At 47.6% G+C, this 24119-nt stretch overlaps 2 protein-coding genes across 2 annotated transcripts in view; one reads left to right on the forward strand and one right to left on the reverse strand.

Annotated features, from left to right (window-relative positions):
• GPR162 (G protein-coupled receptor 162) overlaps window positions 1-24119 on the reverse strand; it is an 81327-nt gene that overhangs the window by 21007 nt on the left and 36201 nt on the right. Inside the window, exon 2 of the mRNA XM_082267378.1 lies at window positions 11369-11558. Within this exon, the coding sequence (XP_082123504.1) occupies window positions 11369-11558 (190 nt within the window). The remainder of the gene's footprint in view (window positions 1-11368; window positions 11559-24119) is intronic.
• LOC309564846 (uncharacterized protein) lies at window positions 3988-9240 on the forward strand (the record flags this gene model as incomplete). The annotated part of the gene is made up of 2 exons (XM_082269531.1): window positions 3988-4597; window positions 9155-9240. The coding sequence occupies 2 exons, from the start codon at window positions 3988-3990 to the stop codon at window positions 9238-9240; spliced, it is 696 nt and encodes a 231-aa protein (XP_082125657.1).

Below are 24119 nucleotides of genomic sequence, written 5' to 3' on the forward strand. Positions count from 1 at the left end.
CGAGAATTACACAACCAATCATTTTGCAGCTCCAACATCCAAATATCACAAATTTTTACTGGAACAAAAAAACCCCTCTGCAGCGCATGCAACATCCCATGATTTATACATCGCAAACATGCTTAAAAAAATCATTTTAGGCCTGAAGATTACATAAACCCCACAAACACTATATATTTTCTGAAAGCCGACACCCTACAGCAGGGGGCTCCAAACTTTTGAAACAAGGGCCTAGTTTACTGCCCTTCAGACATAAGGGGAGCCAACTGTGACCAAGAATAGTGTCCCATCATTGGTGTCAGTGGGAGGAATAGTGTCCCATCATTGGTATCAGTGGGAGGAATAGTGTCCCATCATTGGTGTCAGTGGGAGGAATAGTGCCCCATCATTGGTGTCAGTGGGAGGAATAGTGTCCCATCATTGGTGTCAGTGGGAGGAATAGTGCCCCATCATTGGTGTCAGTGGGAGGAATAGTGTCCCATCATTGGTGTCAGTGGGAGGAATAGTGCCCCATCATTGGTATCAGTGGGAGGAATAGTGCCTCATCAGTGGTATCAGTGGGAGGAATAGTGTCCCATCATTGGTGTCAGTGGGAGGAATAGTGTCCCATCATTGGTGTCAGTGGGCGGAATAGTGTCCCATCATTGGTGTCAGTGGGAGGAATAGTGTCCCATCATTGGTGTCAGTGGGAGGAATAGTGTCCCATTATTGGTGTCAGTGGGAGGAATACTGTCCCATCATTGGTGTCAGTGGGAGGAATAGTGTCCCATCACTGGTGTCAGTGGGAGGAATAGTGTCCCACCATTGGTGTCAGTGGAAGGAATAGTGCCCGATCATTGGTGTCAGTGGGAGGAATAGTGTCCCATCATTGGTGTCAGTGGGAGGAATACTGTCCCATCATTGGTGTCAGTGGGAGGAATAGTGCCCCATCATTGATGTCAGTGGGAGGAATAGTGCCCCATCATTGATGTCAGTGGGAGGAATAGTGCCCCATCATTGGTGTCAGTGGGAGGAATAGTGCCCCATCATTGATGTCAGTGGGATGAATAGTGCCCCATCATTGATGTCAGTGGGAGGAATAGTGTCCCATCATTGGTGTCAGTGGGAGGAATAGTGCCCCATCATTGGTGTCAGTGGGAGGAATAGTGCCCCATCATTGGTGTCAGTGGGAGGAATAGTGTCCCATCATTGGTGTCAGTGAGAGGAATAGTGCCCCATCATTGGTGTCAGTGGGAGGAGTAGTTTCCCATCATTCAGCTTCGGGTGTGGCTGCTGGAAGGTTCTCTGGCTGTGTGTCTGTTGCTGCTGCAGGTGATCTGTGTAAGAGGGTGTGAGGTGAAATCCCTCCCAGCTCTCCTGGCCCCCTTCTGGGGAAGCCATGGAGGCCAGCAGGGCCTCTCCTGCTGGAGGCTCTCAGACATCCCCTGGGCGGATGGATGGCACCCCTGCTCCTGTGCAGCCCGTGGTTGGTGATCTCTCTGCACCTGGTGAGGATGAAGATGCTGGATCCATTCGGGAGCGAGTGGTGGCCGGGATCAAAGTCCTCAATAAGGAAAGAGACAAGCTCTACAAGCTTAGAGCGGATTTAAAGCGCCTGAGAAAGCAGCGTGAAGGCTTGTTCAGCAAGAACCGCGGATCAATGGATTCAGAGGTCCAATTAGCGAAAGTCCGTGTGGATCATCAAGAAACTATCGTGGCCATGATGGAAGGCAGGGATGGTCCCTTCAGGGAGAAGTTTTGCAATGAACGAAGGTTTGCAAAGATGGAGGTGGAGGAGGAGACCCCCGGTTCTGACCCCCTTCCCCCTCAAGGTGAGGTAAGCAGCCCATTGCCATCTCAGGGCTCAGGAGGCATGTTGAAAGTTATACAGGTAATGGAGTCTCCAATGCAGGAAGATCAGCTGGTGTTTGGTGATGTGGAGGACTTACCTGAGAGTGTGCCTGATAAAGTAAAGTATATAAAGCCCCAGCTTACAGATAAAACAGTTTTTGTGCCTTTTAGCACCTTGCCTAATGATGGGTTTCCTAATGACACTCCGGGTGATTCCCCTATGCTCAGCAATGTTGTGCCTGCTGCTGATGTCTCTAAACAGGAAAAGTTGTGTTTAAAAAATGACATTTCTGCTGAAGAACCACAAAACCCAGAAGAGCCGATTAACCCCCCTTCTGCTGAGCTTAAAACTATTTCAGTCACTGTTGAACAGGACTCTACAGCGCAGCAGCAGGAAACATCTGGTACTGCATCAGAAACAGTTATCCCTAATAACATTGCAGGCATGGTGGATCCCACCATTATATGTGGAACTGATAATGCTGCTTGTTTAGGCCAAGCTGGTAAAAATAATAATAGTAGTGTACCTGATAATGTGACATCAGTGTGGGGTCTTGGCCCTAAAAAACCTACATTTGCACAGGTGGTAAGCTGTGCTCCTGGCAATATCACCAAGACAGGGTTACAATCAAGGAGGAGCTCTGCTTCTAATCAGGGTTTTCCCTCGCGGGCTGCCACTATGAGCACCATTGGATCTGGTATTGGATCTATGGCTTCTGCTGGGGGTCCAAGGCGGAACGTAGTCCTCCTTAAATGGGAAGGTGGTGCAGTCCCTCTAGCAAGGCGTATGGTGGTGGACCTGATCTTAGATATGGGTTTTGGGGCTAATGACCTATATGCCCTGATACATGTGGCTGGAAGCCGGGAATACACAGTTAGTTTCACCAGACCAGAGGGTCTTGACTTGTTCTGGGAACGATATATGGCTCGGTGCAGGTCAAGACCCGAATGGGAAGGTCTGGTGCCAGTGGCAGTTTCCCAAAGGTCAACAGTGAAGAAAATTACTATTGTCCTTACAAATGAGAGTGTTCCTGCTCGGGACTTAGAGGTCTGGTTGAGAAATTATGGGGATGTTTTGACCAGGCCGGATAAAATTCATGATGAGCGTGGCATCTGGACCGGGGGTTGGTCGGTAACGGTCAGGTTGGCTAGGGATGGGAATGTTGTCCGTCACCTGCCCTCCTCTGCCTTTATAGGGAGGGATAGGATGACCATTTTTTATCCCGGTCAGCCAAAACTGTGTCACCGCTGTGGAGAAAAGGGGCATTTTAGCTCCTCTTGTTCAGCTCTGATCTGTTCAGTGTGTCGGGGGCAGGGTCATGTGGCCAGGGACTGCACCCAGGCGATAAGGTGCAACCTGTGCCTGCGCCTTGGCCACCCCTACAGCCGATGTCCTGAAGCCTGGCATAATATGGATAGAGAGGTGATAGATGATCTGTTAAGGCTGGACAGGATGGAGGATGAGGCCCCTGTTGTACCACCCTCCTCTGCGGTGACTGACCCCCCTGGTCTTGTGCAGGATCCCTCCCTAGTCCCTGTGCCCACCCCTCCTGTATCTGTAAGTTTTCCTTCTGTGTCTGTCCCTGTGTCCCCCCAGCCTACTGTACCGGCTCCTCTTGTGTCAGAATCTGCCAAGTCTGTGCCCCCTGAGTCAGTTATTCCCGATCAGTCTTCCCTTCCTAAGTGTGACCTTAAAGAAGCCCCCCACCCACCAGGAGTGGTAGAGGGTACCAAAAAGGGTGCTGCTGCGGCTTCCTCTGTAAAGAAGTCTTCTGTGAAGACTTCAAAGAAGAAGAAGAAAACAAGAGATGAAAGCATCTCTGAATCTGACCTTCAGTACCTGGAGGAGAGAAGGAAGGTTGTGAGGCGGAAGAGACAGACGGTGAGGACGGAACAGGGACAGGATGCCTCAGTGACTGTCTCCAACCGTTCTAGGGCTTCTGCTTGGGATATCTCCTCATCTGGGGATTCTTCTGAGCAGAATTCAGAAATTGAAATGGAGTTGGAGGAGGCTTCAAGAAAGAGAGAGGCTTCTGGTGATGAGCAGCAGAGGGGAGCTAAGAAGCAATCCACCCAATAACCCAAATGGCGGTTCCCCCTCCGTTAAAAGTGGTGACAATAAATGTCGCCAGCATTAAGTCGGTAAGAGCTCGTTCTATGGCCTTATTTTTGTTCAGCCAATTAGATGCTGAAATTTTATTTTTGCAGGAGACTAGGCTCACCTCCTTGGCAGATATTCATATGGCCAAGAGAGAGTGGAGGTATGGTCCATCTTACTGGTCTCTTGCGGCCGAGCCTTACGGCGGGGTGGCGGTGTTGTTTAAAACCGGCATGGTAACTGTCCGGCGGGTTATTGAGGTGGAGATTGGGAGATGTATGGTCTTAGACGTTCTTGTGGGAGGGCAGGACCTGCGCCTAATTAATATCTATGGGCCGCACACAAAGTGGGACAGGAAATGCCTTTTTACAAGGATCAAGCCATTTCTTTTTACATCCCGGCAAGTGGTTTTTGGAGGTGACTTTAATACTGTGACTAGGCCCAAGGACAGGAAGGACTTCAATGACCGGCTGGGATATGATAGCGTTTTTTTAAATAGTATGGTTAGGGATGCTGGTCTTGTGGATGTGCACATTAAGCACCTCCCGGATGACACAGGGTTCACCTTTCATCGAGGTAATAGTCAGAGTAGGATAGATAGGTTTTTTTTGAAGGAGGCCTCTGCTTTCTCACCCCCAGTGGTGCAGGCGGTGGAGTTCTCTGATCACTGTATGCTATCTGTGGTCTTGAATGCTTCAGATTTCCCTCAGAGGGGCAAAGGCATCTGGAGATTAAATTCGACTCTCCTTGAGGAAGAACATGTTAGACAATCCTTTGAGGAATTCTTTCAGGCACAGGTGACCATCCTGGACTTTTGTAGCAGCAAGGCTGAGTGGTGGGAGCTGACCAAAAAGAGGATTGCTGGATTCTTCAGGGGCCTAGCCAATAAAAAACAGTTTAATAGATACATGACCTACCAACGTTTGCGGAGGAAGCTGGATATTCTTGTCTCGAGAGGAGGAGATCCTGGGGCAATCTCTGAGGTGAAAATCCTCCTCAGGAAGTGTCAATATGACCGGCATACCTCTTTGGTTCTGGAGCGGGATTATGGGAAATACCACTCGCCTGACCCTTACCAGAACTGCAAACAGGGTGTAGCTGTTAAGATGGTCGTTGGCCTTAAGGATAGTACAGGTTCCTTGACAAAGTCCAGGTCAGGGATCCTGGAGGTCGTGAGGTCTTTTTATGCTGAACTTCTTGGGAGGAAGGAGCTTGACCGAGACAAGATGGAAAGCTTTTTGGACTCTATTCCAGGTCTAAATGGTGGAGATGTCCCTTTGATGAATTTGACAGAAGAGATCACAGTTGAAGAGGTGACGAGGGCAATTGAACAGCTTGCCATCAAGAAGTCACCTGGACCGGATGGTCTGACGGCTGAGTTTTACAAAGCCTTTAAGTCTATTCTGGCCCCACATTTGGTAGAGATTTTTAACAGTTGTCTTGCTGAGGGGGTGCTTCCCCCTTCCATGAGACACTCAGCTGTGATTCTTCTTTCAAAAGGTAAAGATCCTTCGATGATTGAGAATTGGCGCCCCATCAGCCTTCTCAATGTCGATAGAAAGGTGCTGGCGAAGATACTTTTCTGGCGCCTATCGGCAGTAGCAGAGTCTTTGCTTTCTCGCCATCAGCACTGTTCGATCCAGGGTAGGAGCACCTTCACAGCGGTTTTAGCTGTCCGGGAGGCCTTGGAGCAGTGCAGGGCTGCAGGCTGGGGAAAGTATCTACTGGCATTGGATCAGGCAAAGGCTTTCGATCGTGTCAACCATGAGTACCTGTGGTTGCTCTTTAGTAAGTACGGTCTGCCGGGTGGTTTTGTCGATTGGTTAAAAGTTTTGTATAAGGGGGCAGAAAGCTTCCCTCTTGTTAATGGTTGGGTTGGACAGTCCTTTGAGGTTGGTTCTGGGGTGCGCCAGGGTTGTCCGCTGAGTCCCCTGCTCTATGTGTTTGCAATCGACCCCTTCATCAGGAGGCTAGAGAGCAGCATGTTGTGTGGGGTACCAGTGGGAATCCCGGGTGAGCCGCCTTTGAGGGTTGTTGCCTATGCGGATGATGTGTCAGTGATTGTCACTGGGACAGATGAAGCGGAGGAGGTGGTCTCTCTGACATCACGGTACTCTGAAGCATCAGGCTCCAAGATCAATCAGGAAAAGAGTGAAGTTTTTTGGATGGGAAAGGAAGGTGAGGGGTTTGATCTCCCGGACACTTTTCCAGTGCCCCAGGAAAAAATTAAGATATTAGGCATTGAATTTGGACCTGGCGATTATGGCCTCAAAAACTGGGAGGGCAGGCTGGAAGTTGCCAATACTAAGGTGGTCAGCTGGAAGAGATGGAAGTTATCTCTGAGGGAAAGGGTTGATCTGATTAAGACTTACCTGATACCGATCTTCTTGTATGTCAGCCCTGTCTGCATCTTGCCAGTGTCTCTCTATGCTAGGATCTATAGTGTGTTCTTCCAGATGCTGTGGGGGAACAGACTGAACCCCATCAAGAGGAATGTCACCTATCTATCCAGGAGGGAGGGTGGCTTAGGTATGGTCAACCCCGTTCTTTTCTTTTCACTGCTATTTCTCAAGTTTAACATTGGTAGTATGCTTGCAGTGGAACCTCCTGGATGGGCAGGCATGTTTAGATCTTGGTTTAGGCCTTTTCTGCGACTTTGGGAAGAAGGTGGCCAAGTGAAGAATCTCAGGGGTCATCGTGGTCAGCTCCCAGCCTATGTCGCTCCGTGTCTGAAGTTGCTGCGGCAGTGGCGACTGTCGGCTGAAGATCTCAGATCCGCTCCGAGGAAAGTCCTTATGAGCCGAGTCTTGAGTGAAGTCTTTCATGACCCACTGGCCTTAAGGGATTGCCCAGGCCCAATTTTGAGGGAAGGGTTAAGATTGATTAATTTGGCTAGAGTCCCCCTTAAATTCAGGGATCTGGCCTGGTTGTGCTTCCACGGGAGGCTCTATGTTCGGGGCAATTTGAAATTCCGCAGTGGGATGGATCGTGGTTGTCCTCGGGAGGAATGTGCAGGTGAGGAGGAGACTATGGACCATTTTCTGCTTCGTTGCCCTTTTAACATAGAGGTATACAAACAGGTTGGGCGGGCCCTCGGTGTTCCTTTCCTCTCCAGGCTGGGTTATGCTGAGTGGGTGTACGGAGCATTCAATACTGGTGGGGGCTTTTGTTTAGATACACTTTTTTTAGTTAGTTTAGTAGTCCGTTATTACACATGGAACGCACGGTGTCAGGTCACCCTTCGGCGTAAAATCCTTCCTGTTCAGGTGGTGGTGTGTGACATTCTGCATGAGGTGGGGAAGATTCGGGCGCTTGAGAGAGACAAGTGGGGTCAGAGGGCTTGGCTGAAGGCGTGGAGGGGTTTCAAGCCTCCCTGACTGCCAGGAGTCTCTGTCCCGGGTGTGACTTTCTGTCTCTTATCACCCTAGATTTTTTCTTAATGCTCAGTTTTTGATAAATGGCTGCATACATAGGTGATGGGTTGTGCCTCTTAGGCCCTCTCTGCTGCTTTATGTAAATAGTTTTCTAAGAATGTTGGAAGTGGATTATGTATATATTGTATATATTCTGCACATGGATGTGAATTCCTTTGTTTTTTTTTTTTTTTGTTGGAATATTGTACTATAGTTCTGTTTTTTACTTTTGTATAAAATATGTTGCTTGATTCTTTTCAATAAAAGATCAATAGTGTCCCATCATTGGTGTCAGTGGGAGGAATACTGTCCCATCATTGGTGTCAGTGGGAGGAATAGTGTCCCACCATTGGTGTCAGTGGAAGGAATAGTGCCCCATCATTGGTGTCAGTGGGAGGAATAGTGTCCCATCATTGGTGTCAGTGGAGGAATAGTGTCCCATCATTGGTGTCAGTGGAGGAATAGTGTCCCATCATTGGTGTCAGTAGGAGGAATAGTGTCCCATCATTGGTGTCAGTGGGAGGAATAGTGTCCCATCATTGGTGTCAGTGGGAGGAATAGTGTCCCATCATTGGTGTCAGTGGGGGGGAATAGTGCCCCAAGGGCTGGATAAAAGCAAGCAAAGGGACACATCGGGCCCATAAACCATAGTTTGGAGACCCCGGCCCTAGATAATAAAATAATGGTACTTTCAGTTGTTTATGTCACATGATGTTACCAGAAAGGAAATACAAAATTTCAGTAAAAAATACACCAAACGGAAGATTAATAAAGGGCACGCAAAGGCAATAAATGAGACAATATTTTGGTAAAATGTAAAAGACGAAGTAAATAAATACCCAACATGTCACATGTTAAATTTGCATGCACACCTGAAATAGTGACAAATGTCACCCCCCCCCCATATTCTCTATCAGCCCCCCTATAGGTCATCAGTTTCGTGTTGCGGAGGAGGTCTGGTGTTAGAAATATGGCTCTCACTCCGGCGTGCGCAGCTATATGTAACATGTGTATCGCAATCGACGTGTGCGTTGCATTTGTAGGTGTATATGTGGGGTTGGGGTGATCTATAAAAAAATTTGGGGGGGATTTTTTGTGCTTGGGTCTGTCTCTATTCTCCATTGGAAATATTAAAGAATATCAGCAGCACTCCGCATAGGTTGTCTTATCATATTATTTAATAATCAATATCTCCACTGGAGAACCAACCTTCCTCTTTGTGAGCAACCCAGGAGTGGTGAAACGCGTGAAGGAAGGTTGGTTCTTTAGTGACTTTGCTGTATGCAATCATCTCATTGACTATGAAATAATATGGTAGGAGGAGCTTAGCTGAGTGCGACATATTTTCATTGGAGAGCGGAGGCGAACTATGGTGGCCGGCACCCACACTGTCTATGTATAAGAGAGACCAGTCCTGAGTGGAGATATGGATCTGTGTAGTGGCGGCCGGTCCACAAGGGGGCACAGTTGTGCCGCTCCCCCCAGCCCGCGGCGCCGTCCCCCAGCTCGCACAATCTGTGTGGCCGTGGCCGGACCAATAGGTTTCGACCAGGTCCGTCACCCCCTCACATGCACGTGACCCCATCCCGAGCCCCCCGATTGGCCAGTTTTATATTGTCCTTGGGGCGTCCCAAGCCCTCCCACCCTGCGATTCCAGGCCATTCAGAACCCAGAAAGAAGACAGAAGCTGCGGCACCGGACAGTCCAGGGGAGCTCCACCATAGATGAGTGCGGACCTCGAGGGGGCGCCCCCGACCCCCCTCCAAAATCCTCCAGCACTAGCCGCCCCTGGATCTGTGTTTCTACATTTTAGGTGGCTTCCAGTTCTCACCTAGAGCAATGGGAGGAATGAAGGAAGAGAGGTGCAGGCATAAAGCCGGGGGCAGATGCTGCTCATAATTATCACAGGTCTCATTGTTATGTAGAAGTGATTGATTCTCTGTTCTATGCGGTGTCTGTGACAAACACAGCACAGGGAGCCATTCTGCACTCTAACGGGACACTGTAATGTAAAGGGGGCACTGTGATATAAAGAGGACTGCACTCCAAAGGGGCACTGTAATGTAAAGGGGGCTTTGATATAAAGGGGAATGCAATGTAAAGGGGGCACTGTGAAATACAGGGAACTGCCCTGTAAGGGAGGCACTATGATATAAAGAGGACTGCACTCCAAAGGAGCACTGTAATGTAAAGGGGGCACTGTAATGTAAAGAGGACTGCACTGTAAAGGGGACTGCAATGTAAAGGTGTCCTCAGTTCCCCCTTCCCATCACAAACACCTTTACTTTACAGTGCCCCTTAACATTAATGTCATGGGGATCGCTCTGTAAAGGGGGTCCTGGGATGTAAATGGGGACTGCACTGTAAAGGGGACTGCAATATAAAGGGGACACTGTGATATAAAGGAGACTGCACTCCAAAGGGGCACTGTAATGTAAAGGGGGGACTGTGATATAAAGGGGACTGCAATGTAAAGGGGCACTGTAATGTAAATTGGGCACTGCCCTGTAAAGGAGGCACTGTCATATAAAGAGGACTGCACTCCAAAGGGGCACTGCAATGTAAAGGGGGCACTGTGATGTAAAGGGCACTGTAATGTAGAGCGGGCTGTGATATAAAGGGGGGCAGTGAAGGGCACTGTAATGTAAAGGGGCACTGTGATATAAAGGAGACTGCACTCAAAAGGGGCACTGTAATGTAAAGGGGGCACTATGATATAAAGGGGACTTCACTGTAAGGGGGCACTGTAATGTAAAGGGGGGTTGTGATATAAAGAGGACTGCACTGTAAAGGGGCACTGTACTGTAAGGGGGGCTGTGATATAAAAGGGACTGCACTGTAAGGGGGCACTGTAATATGAAGGGAGGTTGTGATACAAGGGGGACTGCACTGTAAAGGGGCACTGTACTGTAAGGGGGCTGTGATATAAAGGGGACTGCACTGTAAGGGGGCACTGTAATGTGAAGGGGGCTGTGATATAAAGTGGACTACACTGTAAAAGGGGGGGGGGGGCTGTGAAGGGCACTGTAATGTAAAGGAGGGCTGTAATACAAGGGGGACTGCACTGTAAAGAGGCACAGTAATGGTTACAGTGCCCCTTTACAGGGCAGGCCCCTTTATATGACATTACCCCTGCAGTCTGCCCCCCCCTTTCCTCTCTAACATCCCACATGGTTAATCTCTGCCTCCCCCGCACAGGACTGCTACCCCTTTAGCAGGGCAGAGGCTGTTATTAGTCTGTGTGTCCTCTCCCGGCTCCCTGCCCACCCAATGATGTCATCTTATCAACAGCGCAAGGGGCGGGAGGAGTTCTCTATTTCGCTCTGCAGCTGCTCCCACTGCCCTGCTAATTGGATGACATCGCCAGGCAGGTGGGCGGGGGAGCCGGGAGAGGACCCACGGGAGCACAGCAAGAAGTGAGCAATGAGCGTGGTCTGTGAGGACCGCAGTCACCGCTTATCTCTTGCTGTGCTGCCCAGTCATCAATGGCCCCGGACTTGCACCGGTCCATGGCTCCGGGGGTTGGGGACCCCTGCCCTAGGTCAAACCTGGCTGGGATCTGCGGCAGTTTTCTATATGGAAAACTGCCGCATTCCCTTTGTTAATTTGGTGCAATCCCTACCCTATGAGATAGAGACTCCCATGGGTGGCTCAGTGTTTCCCGTTTCCTCCCTAATGTTGGGTATGCGGCTCATGCCAGTTTCCTGCTCCAGCTTAGCTGATTGGTCTGTGTGTACAAAGTGCTCTATTCCCAACAGCTACAATAGTAAATCAGCCCTGATGAAGGGTTTTTAATTCTTGAAACGCGTTGGGTTTTTGTAGACAATAAAGTGAATTTTTCTGTATGAATTGTTTGCTGAAATTTCTTCCTTTGCTCCACATAGGAACCCGTATTTGTCTCAAGTCTCCATCGCTTGCCATGGGGGGGCTCCATTATGAGTGAAGTGGACACCTACCAACAGACGATACCCCCAACTGCTATTGATAACCCAGCGCTGTCACCCACCCACGATGGACTTCCCCTTACCTTCATCTCCCCCACTGTCGGACAACATGGAGGCGCAGTGCTCCCACACGGTGCGCAAGTCAGCCCGGTACCGTGCGCAGGACCAGATGAAGGATGGAAGTAGAAGAGTCTGGGCCATGGAGCACCATATGACGCACAGGACCATCCATGGGGGGGCGCTGTCATAGCGGAGACTTATAAAGCTCACCACCTGCGGAACAAGAAAAACAACGATTATGTCCAGAGAGCCTCCGGAGGAAGGACCGTGCGTGTTGCCAGTAGCAGCCAATCAAATTTCCTAATTTTATTGCAGCAATCGAAACACACAAAAGGGAGAATTCTGATGGTTTCAGTGGGCTAAAAAATATATCTTCCTTCAAAGAGTTACCTAACTACTTGCCTACCGCGCTTTTTACCCCCCCCTTCCCCCTCCCCCTCCTTCCTGCCCAGGCCAATTCTCAGCTTTCAGCGCTGTCACACTTTGAATGACAATTGCGCGGTCATACAACACTGTACCCATATGACATTTTTTTTTCGGATAGAGATTTCTTTTTTAGAAAAAGAAAAAAAAGACCAAAAATTTTGAAAGTAAAAAGTTTTTCTTAGTTTCTGTCAGTAAATTTTGGAAATAGGTAATCTTTCTCCTCCACTGATGTGCGCTGATGAGGTGGCACTGAAGGGCACTGATAAGGAGGCACCAATATGCTGCACTGATGGGCACTGATAGGTGGCATTAATATGCAGCACTGATGAGGTGGCACTGATGAGGTGGCACTGATAAGGAGGCACTAATATGCTGCAGTGATAGGTGGTACTGATGGGCACTGATAGGTGGCACTGGTGGGCAGCGGTGTATTTAGGTTTTGTGCGGCCCTAGGCCTGACTAAACTTGTGCACCCCTTAATTTAAATATGACCCACCCCCCTTCCTGTAATGGCCACACCCTTTCCTGTTTATGACCCGCCCTTTCAAATCTAAAACACAGACCACAACCACAGTATATCAGTGCCTATTAGTGCAGCCTCATCAGTTCCCATAAATTCAGCTTCATCAGTGTCCACCAGTGCAGCCTTATCAGTGCTTATCAGTGCAGCCTCTATACTGCCCATTAGTGCAGCCTCATCAGTGCAGCATATCAGTGCGGCCTCCTCAGTGGCCATCAGTACAGCCCCATCAGTGGCCACCAGTGCAGCCTTATCAGTGCCCATTAGTGCAGACTATTAGTGCATCATATCAGTGCCCATCAGTGCTGCCTTATCAGTGCAGCCCCATCAGTGAAACTTATCAGTGCCGCCTCGTGCCCATCAGTGCAGCCTCATCAGTGCCCATCAGTGCAGCCTCATCAGTGCCCATCAGTGCAGCCTCATGTCACTGTATTAGTAAGATTACTCCTTTATTTTAGGATATTTGGACTTGTGTTTGCTGCCACAAATAGTACATATGGATATAAAACCACAAACACATTAATGCACCTTGATTACATTATAACAAGTGCATCTCTTCTACACATGTAATATAACTAGGAAAAAAAAAATAGTTTAAATTTAAAACCTTTTATCAAAGAACAATGGGGAACCAATACAGACCTTCCTTCTGAAAATGCCAATGACCCAAAACAAATACACAGATAAGAACTTCTGATTTTACATGGGTTGCACCGACACCGGTATTGGCATCGGTGTCAATACTAAGCATTGGCACGAGTATCAGTACTGGTGGAAATTCTTCGATACCTGAAATCGATACTTTCAGGCTCGGTTCTTTCAGCTGTCAGCGGGATTCCCCCACTGACAGCAGAAATGTAAACAAAAGAAAAAAAGCCAGCAATTATCAGTTGTTAGAAGTTAGATCGGACCCCTAACTGACACTTTTGAGGGGACCAGTGGGGCCGCTGCATCCTTAACAACCGATGACTCATTCAGCTGTCAGCGGGGTTCCCCTGTTGACAGCTGAAGTGTAAACAAAGTCCCAGCAATTGGAGCTGTAAAAAAAACAAAAAGCAGCTGGGCAATGTTTATCAACAACATTGCTCAGCCACTGAAACACAAAGACAAAATGAAACAATGTTACTTTTTATATCTTTCTGTTTATTCATCTACAGATCAAAGGGAGGAATTTCCATCTACAGATCAAGTCAGTTTAATCACTGTGAGACGGGAAGATTTTCCCCCTTAATGACCAGGCCAGTTTTTGCGATTCGGCACTGCGTTATTTTAATGGATAACGGCGCGGTCATGCAACGATGTACCTAAAAAAAATTGATGTCCTTTTTTTCCCATAAATAGAAATTTATTTTGGTGGTATTTGATCACCTCTTAGATATTTATTTTTTGCACTATAAACAAAAAAAGAGCGACAATTCTGAAAAAAAAAAAAAAAAATATTTTTTACTTTCTGCTATATAACATTCCCAGGAAAAAAAAGTTTAAAAATCAAATTTTTTTCATCATTTTCGGCCAATTTGTATTCTGCTACATATTTTTGGTAAAAAAAATCCCAATAAGCGTATATTGATTGGTTTGCGCAAAAGTTATCCCGTCTACAAACTGGGGGAAAGATTTATGTCATTTTTATTTATTTCTACATTTTTTGGCGCCGATCAGCGATTTTTAGCAGGACTGCGACATTGCGGCGGACAGAACGGACCCCTAACTGACACTTTTGGGGGGACCAGTGACATACCTACAGTCAACAGTGCGACAAATATGCACTGTTACTGTATTAATGACACTGGCAGGGAAGGGGTTAACCCAGGGGCAATCAAATGGTTAAATGTGAGCCTAGGGGGTGTTTTCTAACTGTGAGGGGGATGGGCTTATGGAATCAACACAGAGACCTGTATTCCTAAATAGGACCGCTGTTCTCTCTCCATGAGGAGAAATCGCGGCCGCCGGCCCCCTAAATCAGCTGCCCTGCTGGCAAATGGGGGCACAAATGGGGGCTCCCACGGACCATCGTACAGGTATGGCGATTCGCGCAGCCGAGCCAGCCTGCCGCAGTATATCTACGGCGGACGGTCAGCAAGAGGTTAAAGCAACCTGTCAAGTAAAAAAAAGTTGTTTTTTAAATGAAATGTTCTTCTGTTTAACCCCCCAATAAACCTTCATTTACGCGAATCAGCCCAAATTACCTCCTTATTCTCCTTCTCCATTTAAATATTATTTTACTGTTGATTATTTTATTTTTTTTGTTACTTCTTTTTATAAACGAAACTATTAATAATTCATTTTTTTGTTGTTTTTGTTTGCTTTGTTCATTAACATTTTTACACCTTTAACCACTTTTAACCTTTAGCCAGTTTTCCTTCAACCACTTAAAGTGGAGTTCCACCCTATTTTTATACTTACCTCCATCTTCTCGCTCCGGGTCACCTGAAAAAGAAATGGATAATCGCATATTTTTTTTTTTTTTACTTACCTCGTAGCGAAGAAAATATACTTACCTTACTTCCTTCTTCCTCCTTCCTCGGCCGCGGCCCGTCGTCACTTCCTGGCTCTGCAATGATTCCTGGGAGCTGAACGTCATCGCTCCCATGAATCATTGCGCCTGCACCGGCCCCGACGTCAGTTCCGGGTCGCGCGCGTCATCCCCTTCTAAACAGCTTCTGGGCATGCCCAGAAGCTGTAGAGGGATGACGCGCGCGACCCGGAAGTGACGTCGGGGCCGGCGCAGGGCATCGTGGGACCACAGAAGGCGGAAGAAGACGCCGAAGAGGACGCGCTGGCTTCAAGCTGCCCACATCTGAGATGGCAGCGCTGGACAAGACATTTGCAAGGTAAGTATTTCGTCTTGCAGGTAAGTGCAACCCGGGACAGATCAGAGGCTAGCCATTGTGGAATGCACTAGCCCTGACTGTCCCGGGGGTATTAAAAAAAAAAAAAACAAATCCAGGGTGGAACTCCGCTTTAAGCCCCGGAGGATTTGGCTGCTCAAAGACCAGGGCCTATTTTGCGATTCGGCCCTGCGTGACTTTACCAGACAATTGCGCAGTCGTGCGACACTGTACCCAAATGAAATTGATATCCTTTCTTTCCCACAAACAGAGCTTTCTTTTGGTGGTATTTGATCACCTGTGCGATTTTTATGTTTTGCGCTATAAACAAAAAAAGAGCGACAATTCTGAAAAAATAACAATATTTTTCACATTTTTTTTATATGAAATTCTCAAAAGAAAAAATGTAAAATTCAAAATGTTTTAACATTTTAGGCCAATTTGTTTTCTGCTACATATTTTTGGTAAAAAAGAAAATCGCAATAAGCGTATTTTGATTGGTTTGCGCAAAAGTTATCGCGTCTACAAACTAGGGGAAAGATTTCTGTCATTTTTATTGTTTATTTTTTTTTTTACTAGTAATGGCAGCGATCTGCGATTTTTTTTTTTTTTTTGCAGGACTGTGAAATTGTGGCGGACAGATCGGACCCCTAACTGGCATTTTTGACACTTTTGGGGGTACCAGTGACTTTTGCGGGTACAGTAATCAGTGCTAAAAATATGCACTGTCACTGTACTAATGACACTGGCAGGGAAGGGGTTAACTTTATTGGTGATCAAGGGGTTAAGTGTGTCCCTAGGGGCGTGATTCTTACTGTAAAGGGGTGTGGCTTGTGATGTAACCACAGAGACATACGATCCTACATACTGTAGCAGGATAGTATGATCTCTGCAGTTACATCAGGGAGAATGACCGGCGGCTTTGTTTACATCATCCGCCTGCCTTTCTCCCTCTCCAGCCTCCAGCGCCTCTGGTGGTGCACGCTCACCCCCTATTGGCTCGCGGGCGAGTGACTTACTGATACGTCACTTTGCCCAGGAGGGGCTGACCGACGCAGTATATGTACTTGCGGTGGTCGGCAAGTGGTTAATATATATTTACAGGTTTCGCATTTAATAAAACTCAAATTTAAAAAAAAATGTATTAATCTGTAAATAACTTTTCAATGCTTTGTACCATTGTTGCTGACAGTTGAAGTGTACAGAAAACAGTTGCCATGAGGTTTGGTAATCGGTATCGACGAGTAATAAAAAAAAGTATTGGTACGTAAAAAAAATGGTATCGGTGCATTCCTTGACTTTTCCCTAATTTCACTGATCTGCGTACTATTCTAGGTCAGTGACTCAGAAAGGACTGAAACCGAATTCTAGGCAAAAAAATCTCCAAAAGGTGTGAAATAACAAAGAAGGATCCCCTGGCAGCAATACTCTGCAGTGCAGTAATTCAATTCTGCCACTAGATGTCCTCCAGATTAAATGACACCCAGCATTGTTCTGCCTAGAAAACTTAGGACATCCTGTGAGTATTGGGCATGGTGGACCCGCCCCTGAGGAACCCAGCGTTTACAATAATGCAGAGAATGGCGCTGGTGTGCTGCCAGGAGAAGAGGCAAAGAGGACCCAGCCTGGAGAAGATAAGTATAAAAAGAAACAATATACATACGGGTGCGACCACGGGCAGGGGTGACCCTAGTTGCCAAATTGTCAGGATGACAGCCAGACAACTAGCATTGGACTACAAAGGACTACATAAATGGTAATTGTGGTACTTATCTAACTTGTTCCCTTTAACCAGTTCAGGACCGGAAGATTTTCCCCCTTAATGACCAGGCCTTATTTTGCGATTCAGTGCTGCGTTACTTTACGTTAATTGCGCGGTCGTGCGACGCTGTACCCAAATAAAATCAATGTCCTTTTTTTCCCACAAACAGAGATTTCTTTTGGTGGTATTTGATCACCTGTGCGATTTTTATTTTTTGCGCTATAAACAAAAAAAGAGCGTAAATTCTTAAAAAAAAAACAATATTTTTCAATTTTTTTTTATATGAAATTCCCCCCCCCCCAAAAAAAAATGTAAAAATCAAAATTTTTTAACGTTTTAGGCCAATTTGCCAAAATTTGTTTTCTGCTACATATTTTTGGTGAAAAAAATTGCAATAAGCGTATTTTGATTGGTTTGCTCAAAAGTTATCGCGTTTACTAACTACTGGAAAGATTTCTGTCATTTTTATTTATTTATTTATTTTTTACTGGTAATGGCGGCGAACTGCGATTTTTTTTTTCGGGACTGTGACATTTCGGTGGACAGATCGGACCCCTGACTGACATTTTTGACACTTTTGGGGGAACCAGTGACATCACTACAGTAATCAGTGCTATACATATGCACTGTCACTGTACTAATGACACTGGCAGGGAAGGGGTTAACATTGTGGGTGATCAAGGGGTTAAATGTGTACCTAGGGGGCGTGTTTCTAACTGTATGGGGCTGAGCTTGTGAAATGACCATAGAGACCTGTGTTCCTATATAGAAGGAGCTCTGTGATCATTCCAGGGAGAAGAACGGTCAGATGTGTTTATGACATCCGACCGTCCTTCTCTCTCAGCAGGGAGCGATCGCAGGTGTCAGGCGGCAAGCGGAGTCCCCGCTGCTGACTGGGGGCGGGAGCACCAGTGGTGTATTTAGGTTTTGTGCTGCCCTAGGCCGGACTAAACCCGTGCACCCCCTAATTTAACTACGACCCACCCCTTCCTGTGAAGGCCACACCCCATTATGTTTCAGACCCGCCCTGTCATCTGTAAACCACACCCCTTCCTCATTAGGCTCCACCTTTTCCTTTTTTGAGCTCCATCTCTTCCTCTCTGTACCTTAAAAGTGGGTACAAAGTGCCTACTTGTATATTTTGTGGTTTTGTATGGGTACGTCATTTCGCGGGAGCGCTCCTGGGGGCAAGCTTGTGCTCCTGGGGGCCCCCGCTAGGCAGCGGGGATGCCAATCCACAGGGCCGGTGGCTGCAATTGCCGCCGGGCCCCCGCGATCGCTCCACACTGAGAGAGAGAAGAGCGGTCAGCTGTTGTACACGCGGCAGACTGTTGTTCTCTCTGAAATGATCACAGAGCGCCTGTGATCCTCCTATTTAGGATCGCATGTCTCTGTGGTCATTTCACAAGTCCCCACCCCATATAGTTAGAAAACACCCCCTAGACTCACATTTAGCACCTTGATCACCCCTGGGTTAACCCCTTCCCTGCCAGTGTCATTAGTACAGGAACAGTGCATATTTTTAGCACTGATTACTGTAGTAATGTCACTGGTCCCCCCAAAAGTGTCAAAAATGTCAGTTAGAGGTCTCATCTGTCCGCTGCAGTCCCGCTAAAAATCGCAATTGCCGCCATTACTAGTAAAAAAAAAAAATGAATTAAATGAAAATGACATTTCTCCTAGTTTGTAGACGTGATAACTTTTGCGCAAAACAATCAAAATACACTTATTGGGATTTTTTTTTTTTTACCAAAAATATGTAGCAGAAACCAAATTGGCCTAAAAGGATAAAAACATTTTAGATTTTTTTAATTTTAATAACAAAATGAATAAAAATTGCAGAGGTGATCAAATACCACCAAAAGAAAGCTCTATTTGTGGGAAAAAGTACATCAATTTTTTTAGGGTACAGTGTCGCACGACCACGCAATTGTCCGTTAAAGTAATGCAGTCCTGAATTGCAAAAAATGGCCTGGTCATTAAGGGGGAAAATCTTCCAGTCCAGAAGTGGTTGGAGCACTTTGCAGTACATGAACTTTCCCTGCCTGTGAACTGTTAAATGCATTTGCATTGATTTCAGCATGCATGGAGCACTTTGTACACGCTGAAACCAATGCAAACTCTTTTACCATTTCACATGCAGTGAAAGTTCATGTACTGCAAAGTGCTCCATATTTGTTAAAAATATATTTACTGCAAAAATGTAATGGAATTATTAATTTATAATTGTAGCAATAGCAGTGGGTGGTAACCTAAAATCGTGATTCCTACCTGCTGTTGGATGTCCTGACCTGGTTGGGGGTTCCCTTTTCCTCCTCTCTCTCCTCCTCCTCGACATAGATAGACCCGTCCCGGGGAGAAGTTAGTCCCTCTTACACGCCACGCGGAGGGTGGGTAGGTGGAGCATTTGGCTCCGCCCCCACCCACACATTGAGGTGCATCCCGTCTGGCCACTCACTGCCGCTCTATGGGGGCAACAGTCCCTCCCTGCCTGGCAAGTATGTACGCCCCTCAGGGCTGGGACAAGGCCATCCAGCACCCTGGGCAAAGATGGCAAACTGCGCCCCCCCCCCATGTGTATTCACAATTCACATCTCGGTGTTAGTGTGACACCCGCTGGGAGTGAAGGCAGCTTCTCTTGTCTCCAGTCATGTAATATGTCACATGATAAGACAGTCTGCCCTCACTCTATAGTGGCACTGCGCTGAGACTGAGGCATTGCACGCAGTTCCGGGGAGTTTGCAGTGTGGCCCCATTCACTTGAACAGGTTGTCTTCAGCAGATGGTAGTGAATGCTGAAAGTGATGGGTGGTATAATTCCTGCCACTGCTGCAAATCAAAATATTACAGCAGTGGCATCTGTAAACCTCTAGCTGCTGCCTCTGGCAGGAGTGATAGGGAGCTGTATTATGAGGCTCAGCAGCATGTTTTATTGCCCGCCAACCGCAAGTGTAAATGAGCCCATGACTAGGTTCACACTGTTACAGGTGGTTGCATGTGCGGGACAGCGTGTAAATGGCACCAATTCCCACAACCACCTGCAGGAAAAATTCCCTGCTCTTTTACAGATGCCCAAGGCTGCCATTTATTCTTATTGGCACCCCCACACATCTGAAAATGCAGCACATTTTTTGGTGCGGGACACTGCATGGTGCTTTTGCACCATGCGATTTCCCTTCGGCTGCGTTTTCCTAAAGGTGCAGGGACCTGTTTCCTGTAGGTACAGTAGTCCATTTAAATGAATGTGCTGCTGTGCCTGCGCAAATGTGAGTCACAGCAAACACATTAGTGTGAACCTGACATAAAGGAAAATACATACAGCAAGGTGCCTCCAACATATTTTACTTAATAGCACAAAGTCACTTTATAAAATACCTCTGCTGAGTACTCCCCTATTCAATCATATACTGTACACAGTGCTCAGATGAAAAGAGCAGAACATCACTGCATTGTACCTGTAATTCTCAGAGTTCTTGGGTTTAATCTGGGCATCTTCTATCTGCATCTGTCCCCATCTGAGTGTCAGCCTGCCCTCCACCTGCATTGCTTTAGTATCCTTAGCTCTGCCATGAGTCCCGACATTTTCTTCATCTTCTGCCAGCCTCTATCCCCGCCCACTGGCCCGCCCACCATGTATAGCACTTCCCTAGACCATTAACTACAGGTCTGATAGGAGGTGGGCGGGGACAGAAGATGCAGAAAACGTCGGGACTCAACCTGGACACAGAGCTAAGAATTCTAAGGCTCCGTTCACATGTAGGCGTTTTGGGGCGTTTTTGGGGCGTTTTTCTGCTCTAGGATCAGCTCTCAAAACGCCCAACAAGACAAATCCTATTCATTTCAATGGCCCCTATTCACATCTGAGCGTTTTGACGCTGTAAGCAAAACGCCCAACGCTCAAAAAAGTACATGAGCTTCTTTTTGGGCAGATTACAGGCGTTTTCCATTGATCTCTATTCAATCTAAAAACGCCTGCACAAAAATCGCGGCAAAAATCGCGGTAAAATCGCGGTAAAAAACGCCGCAAAAATCGCGGTAAAATCGCGGTAAAAAACGCGCGAAAAACGCTACGCTCAGGTGTGAATGTAGCCTTAAGCAATGCTGGTGGTGGGCGGGCTGACGATCGGGGACAGAAGCAGAGAGAAGATGCTGACACTAAACCCGAGCCCTAAGCATGCAAAAGCCTTGCAGGTGGTGCTCACATTATCAGCACTTCACCTCCGCTGCGCCCTCCCTCCCGCCCGCCTACCCCCTGGCGACGCCCCTTCACTAAAAGCTGGAGAGTGGAGACTGTGTGTGTGGGAGGAGGCGGTGACAGGCAGGCAAGGACCAGGGGAGCAGACAATGAGGCGGGACTCGGCACGCAAAGTGACGGGAGCACTGCAGACGGGCCTCACAGAGCGTACCGTTTTTTTTTTTTATGCGGGGGCAGCAGCTTTTTTGCCGCCCCCCCGCAAAGTGCCGCCCTAGGCCTAGGCCTTGTCGGCCTAGGCCAAAATACAGCAGTGGGGAGCACACTGCTGGCGGCGCATGCTCGCCCCCTAGCTCCCTGCTCACGACTGACGTAGCCCTACGTCGGTTTGCCTGGGAGAGCCACACTGCTGCAGTAAATACACAGCGTGTGGTCGGCACCTGGTTAATATTTGGGTTATATATATCTTTTACCTGCAGTATACGCTTCATAACAGAAGAATGACAAGCACAGGAATAACATTTCCTAACCCGCTATGAGATTGTTTGCACTGAATGACAGGTGCTCTTTATTGGAGGTGTAAAGCGGCCCCCGGTATCTCACCTCCTCACTTTTCAGGTTATAGATGGCCTCTGCGCCCCCCCCCCCCCGATGTGCGCACCACCGTGCGCTCCTCAAGCTCGCTGAGCCTTACAGCAAATGCGTTTTCCTGATGCAACTGACACGTTTCTGCACGCTCCGCCGCCCAGGACGCAGCTTGTTCCCGCCACGCTCCAGCAAGCATTCAGGAAAGTGTCAAGGCCGCCTTAAAGGGCAGCTCTGCTCAGACGGCTACACGCATATGCCGGGTCCGTCCTACCCGCCCGAACGAACGCCCCCCTCTGACTGCCGATGGATCGCTTTTCTTTACTTATTAAGGTCAAGACTAAAAATAAAATAAAAATTCCATTTTTTTTTTTAAAGTGTGAGAAATGTAAAATCTTGTATATGACTGTCCTGCGTTTTTCTGTATGCGGCCAGCAGAAGGCGCTCTCCTCTCCTTTTATCATATTTAATGTTCTATTCTTAGATTTTTTTTTTCTACCCTTTTGCTGCCAGAGCCGTCTTTTTTATTTTTTATACACATTTAAAACATTCTTTTAGGCCTGAATATTAAACCCTCAAACATGATATATTTTCTGAAAGCGGAGACCCTGGAGAATAAAATGGCGGTAGTTACCATTTTATATGTCACGCGATATTACCAGAATGGTTTGTGAAATGCCAAATTTCAGTAAAAAAAATACACTAAAGTTATTTTAGGGCACACAAACGCAAAATATTACACAATTTGTTTGGGTAAAATATAAAAGATGAGGTTGTGCTGAGGAAATGATACCTAACATGTCAAGTAAACCTCAGACATGAAACGTGAACAAAGCCCCTCCCTCTATAGTGTGCACTTATCTCAGTCCAGAGCACTGAGTGTCATTTCTGTCTACTGCTTCCTTCCTCTGCTAACTGCATGAGTCTCCTCCTCCTCCCCACCCCCCACCTCCCCAGATCCTTCTCCGCTATGGATTCTCCCAGATCCTTCTCCGCTATGGATTTCCCCAGATCCTTCTCCGCTATGGATTCCCCCAGATCATTCTCCGCTATGGATTCTCCCAGATCCTTCTCCGCTATGGATTCTCCCAGATCCTTCTCCGCTATGGATTCTCCCAGATCCTTCTCCGCTATGGATTCACTCAGATCCTTCTCCGCTATGGATTCTCCCAGATCCTTCTCCGCTATGGATTCCCCCAGATCCTTCTCCGCTATGGATTCTCCCAGATCCTTCTCCGCTATGGATTCTCCCAGATCCTTCTCCGCTATGGATTCTCCCAGATCCTTCTCCGCTATGGATTCTCCCAGATCCTTCTCCGCTATGGATTCTCCCAGATCCTTCTCCGCTATGGATTCCCCCAGATCCTTCTCCGCTATGGATTCTCCCAGATCCTGCTCCGCTATGGATTCTCCCAGATCCTTCTCCGCTATGGATTCCCCCAGATCCTTCTCCGCTATGGATTCTCCCAGATCCTTCTCCGCTATGGATTCACTCAGATCCTTCTCCGCTATGGATTCTCCCAGATCCTTCTCCGCTATGGATTCCCCCAGATCCTTCTCCGCTATGGATTCCCACAGATCCTTCTCCGCTATGGATTCCCACAGATCCTTCTCCGCTATGGATTCCCCCAGATCCTTCTCCGTTATGGATTCCCCCAGATCCTTCTCCACTATGGATTCCTCCAGATCCTTCTCCGCTATGGATTCCCCCAGATCCTTCTCCACTATGGATTCCCCCAGATCCTTCTCCGCTATGGATTCCCCCAGATCCTTCTCCGCTATGGATTCCCCAGATCCTTCTCCACTATGGATTCCCACAGATCCTTCTCCGCTATGGATTCCCCCAGATCTTTCTCCGTTATGGATTCCCCCAGATCCTTCTCCACTATGGATTCCCCCAGATCCTTCTCCGTTATGGATTCCCCCAGATCCTTCTCCACTATGGACTCCCCCAGATCCTTCTCCGCTATAGATTCCCCCAGATCCTTCTCCGCGATGGGTTCCCCCAGTTCCTTCTCCGCTACGGATTCCCCAGATCCTTCTCCGCTATGAATTCCCCCAGATCTTTCTCCGTTATGGATTCCCCCAGATCCTTCTCCACTATGGATTCCCCCAGATCCTTCTCCACTATGGACTCCCCCAGATCCTTCTCCGCTATAGATTCCCCCAGATCCTTCTCCACTATGGACTCCCCCAGATCCTTCTCCGCTATGGATTCCCCCAGATCCTTCTACGCCATGGATTCCCCCAGATCCTTCTCTCCTATGGATTCACCCAGATCCTTCTCCACTATGGATTCCCCCAGATCCTTCTCCACTAAGGATTCCCCCAGATCCTTCTCCGCTATGGATTCCCCCAGATCCTTCTCCGCTATGGATTCCCCAGATCCTTCTCCGCTATGGATTTCCCCAGATCCTTCTCCACTATGGATTCCCCCAGATCCTTCTCCACTAAGGATTCC

This window comes from Pelophylax lessonae (genome assembly GCF_965119305.1).
Source record: "Pelophylax lessonae genome assembly, chromosome: 9".
In the NCBI taxonomy this organism is placed as follows: Eukaryota; Metazoa; Chordata; class Amphibia; order Anura; family Ranidae; genus Pelophylax; species Pelophylax lessonae.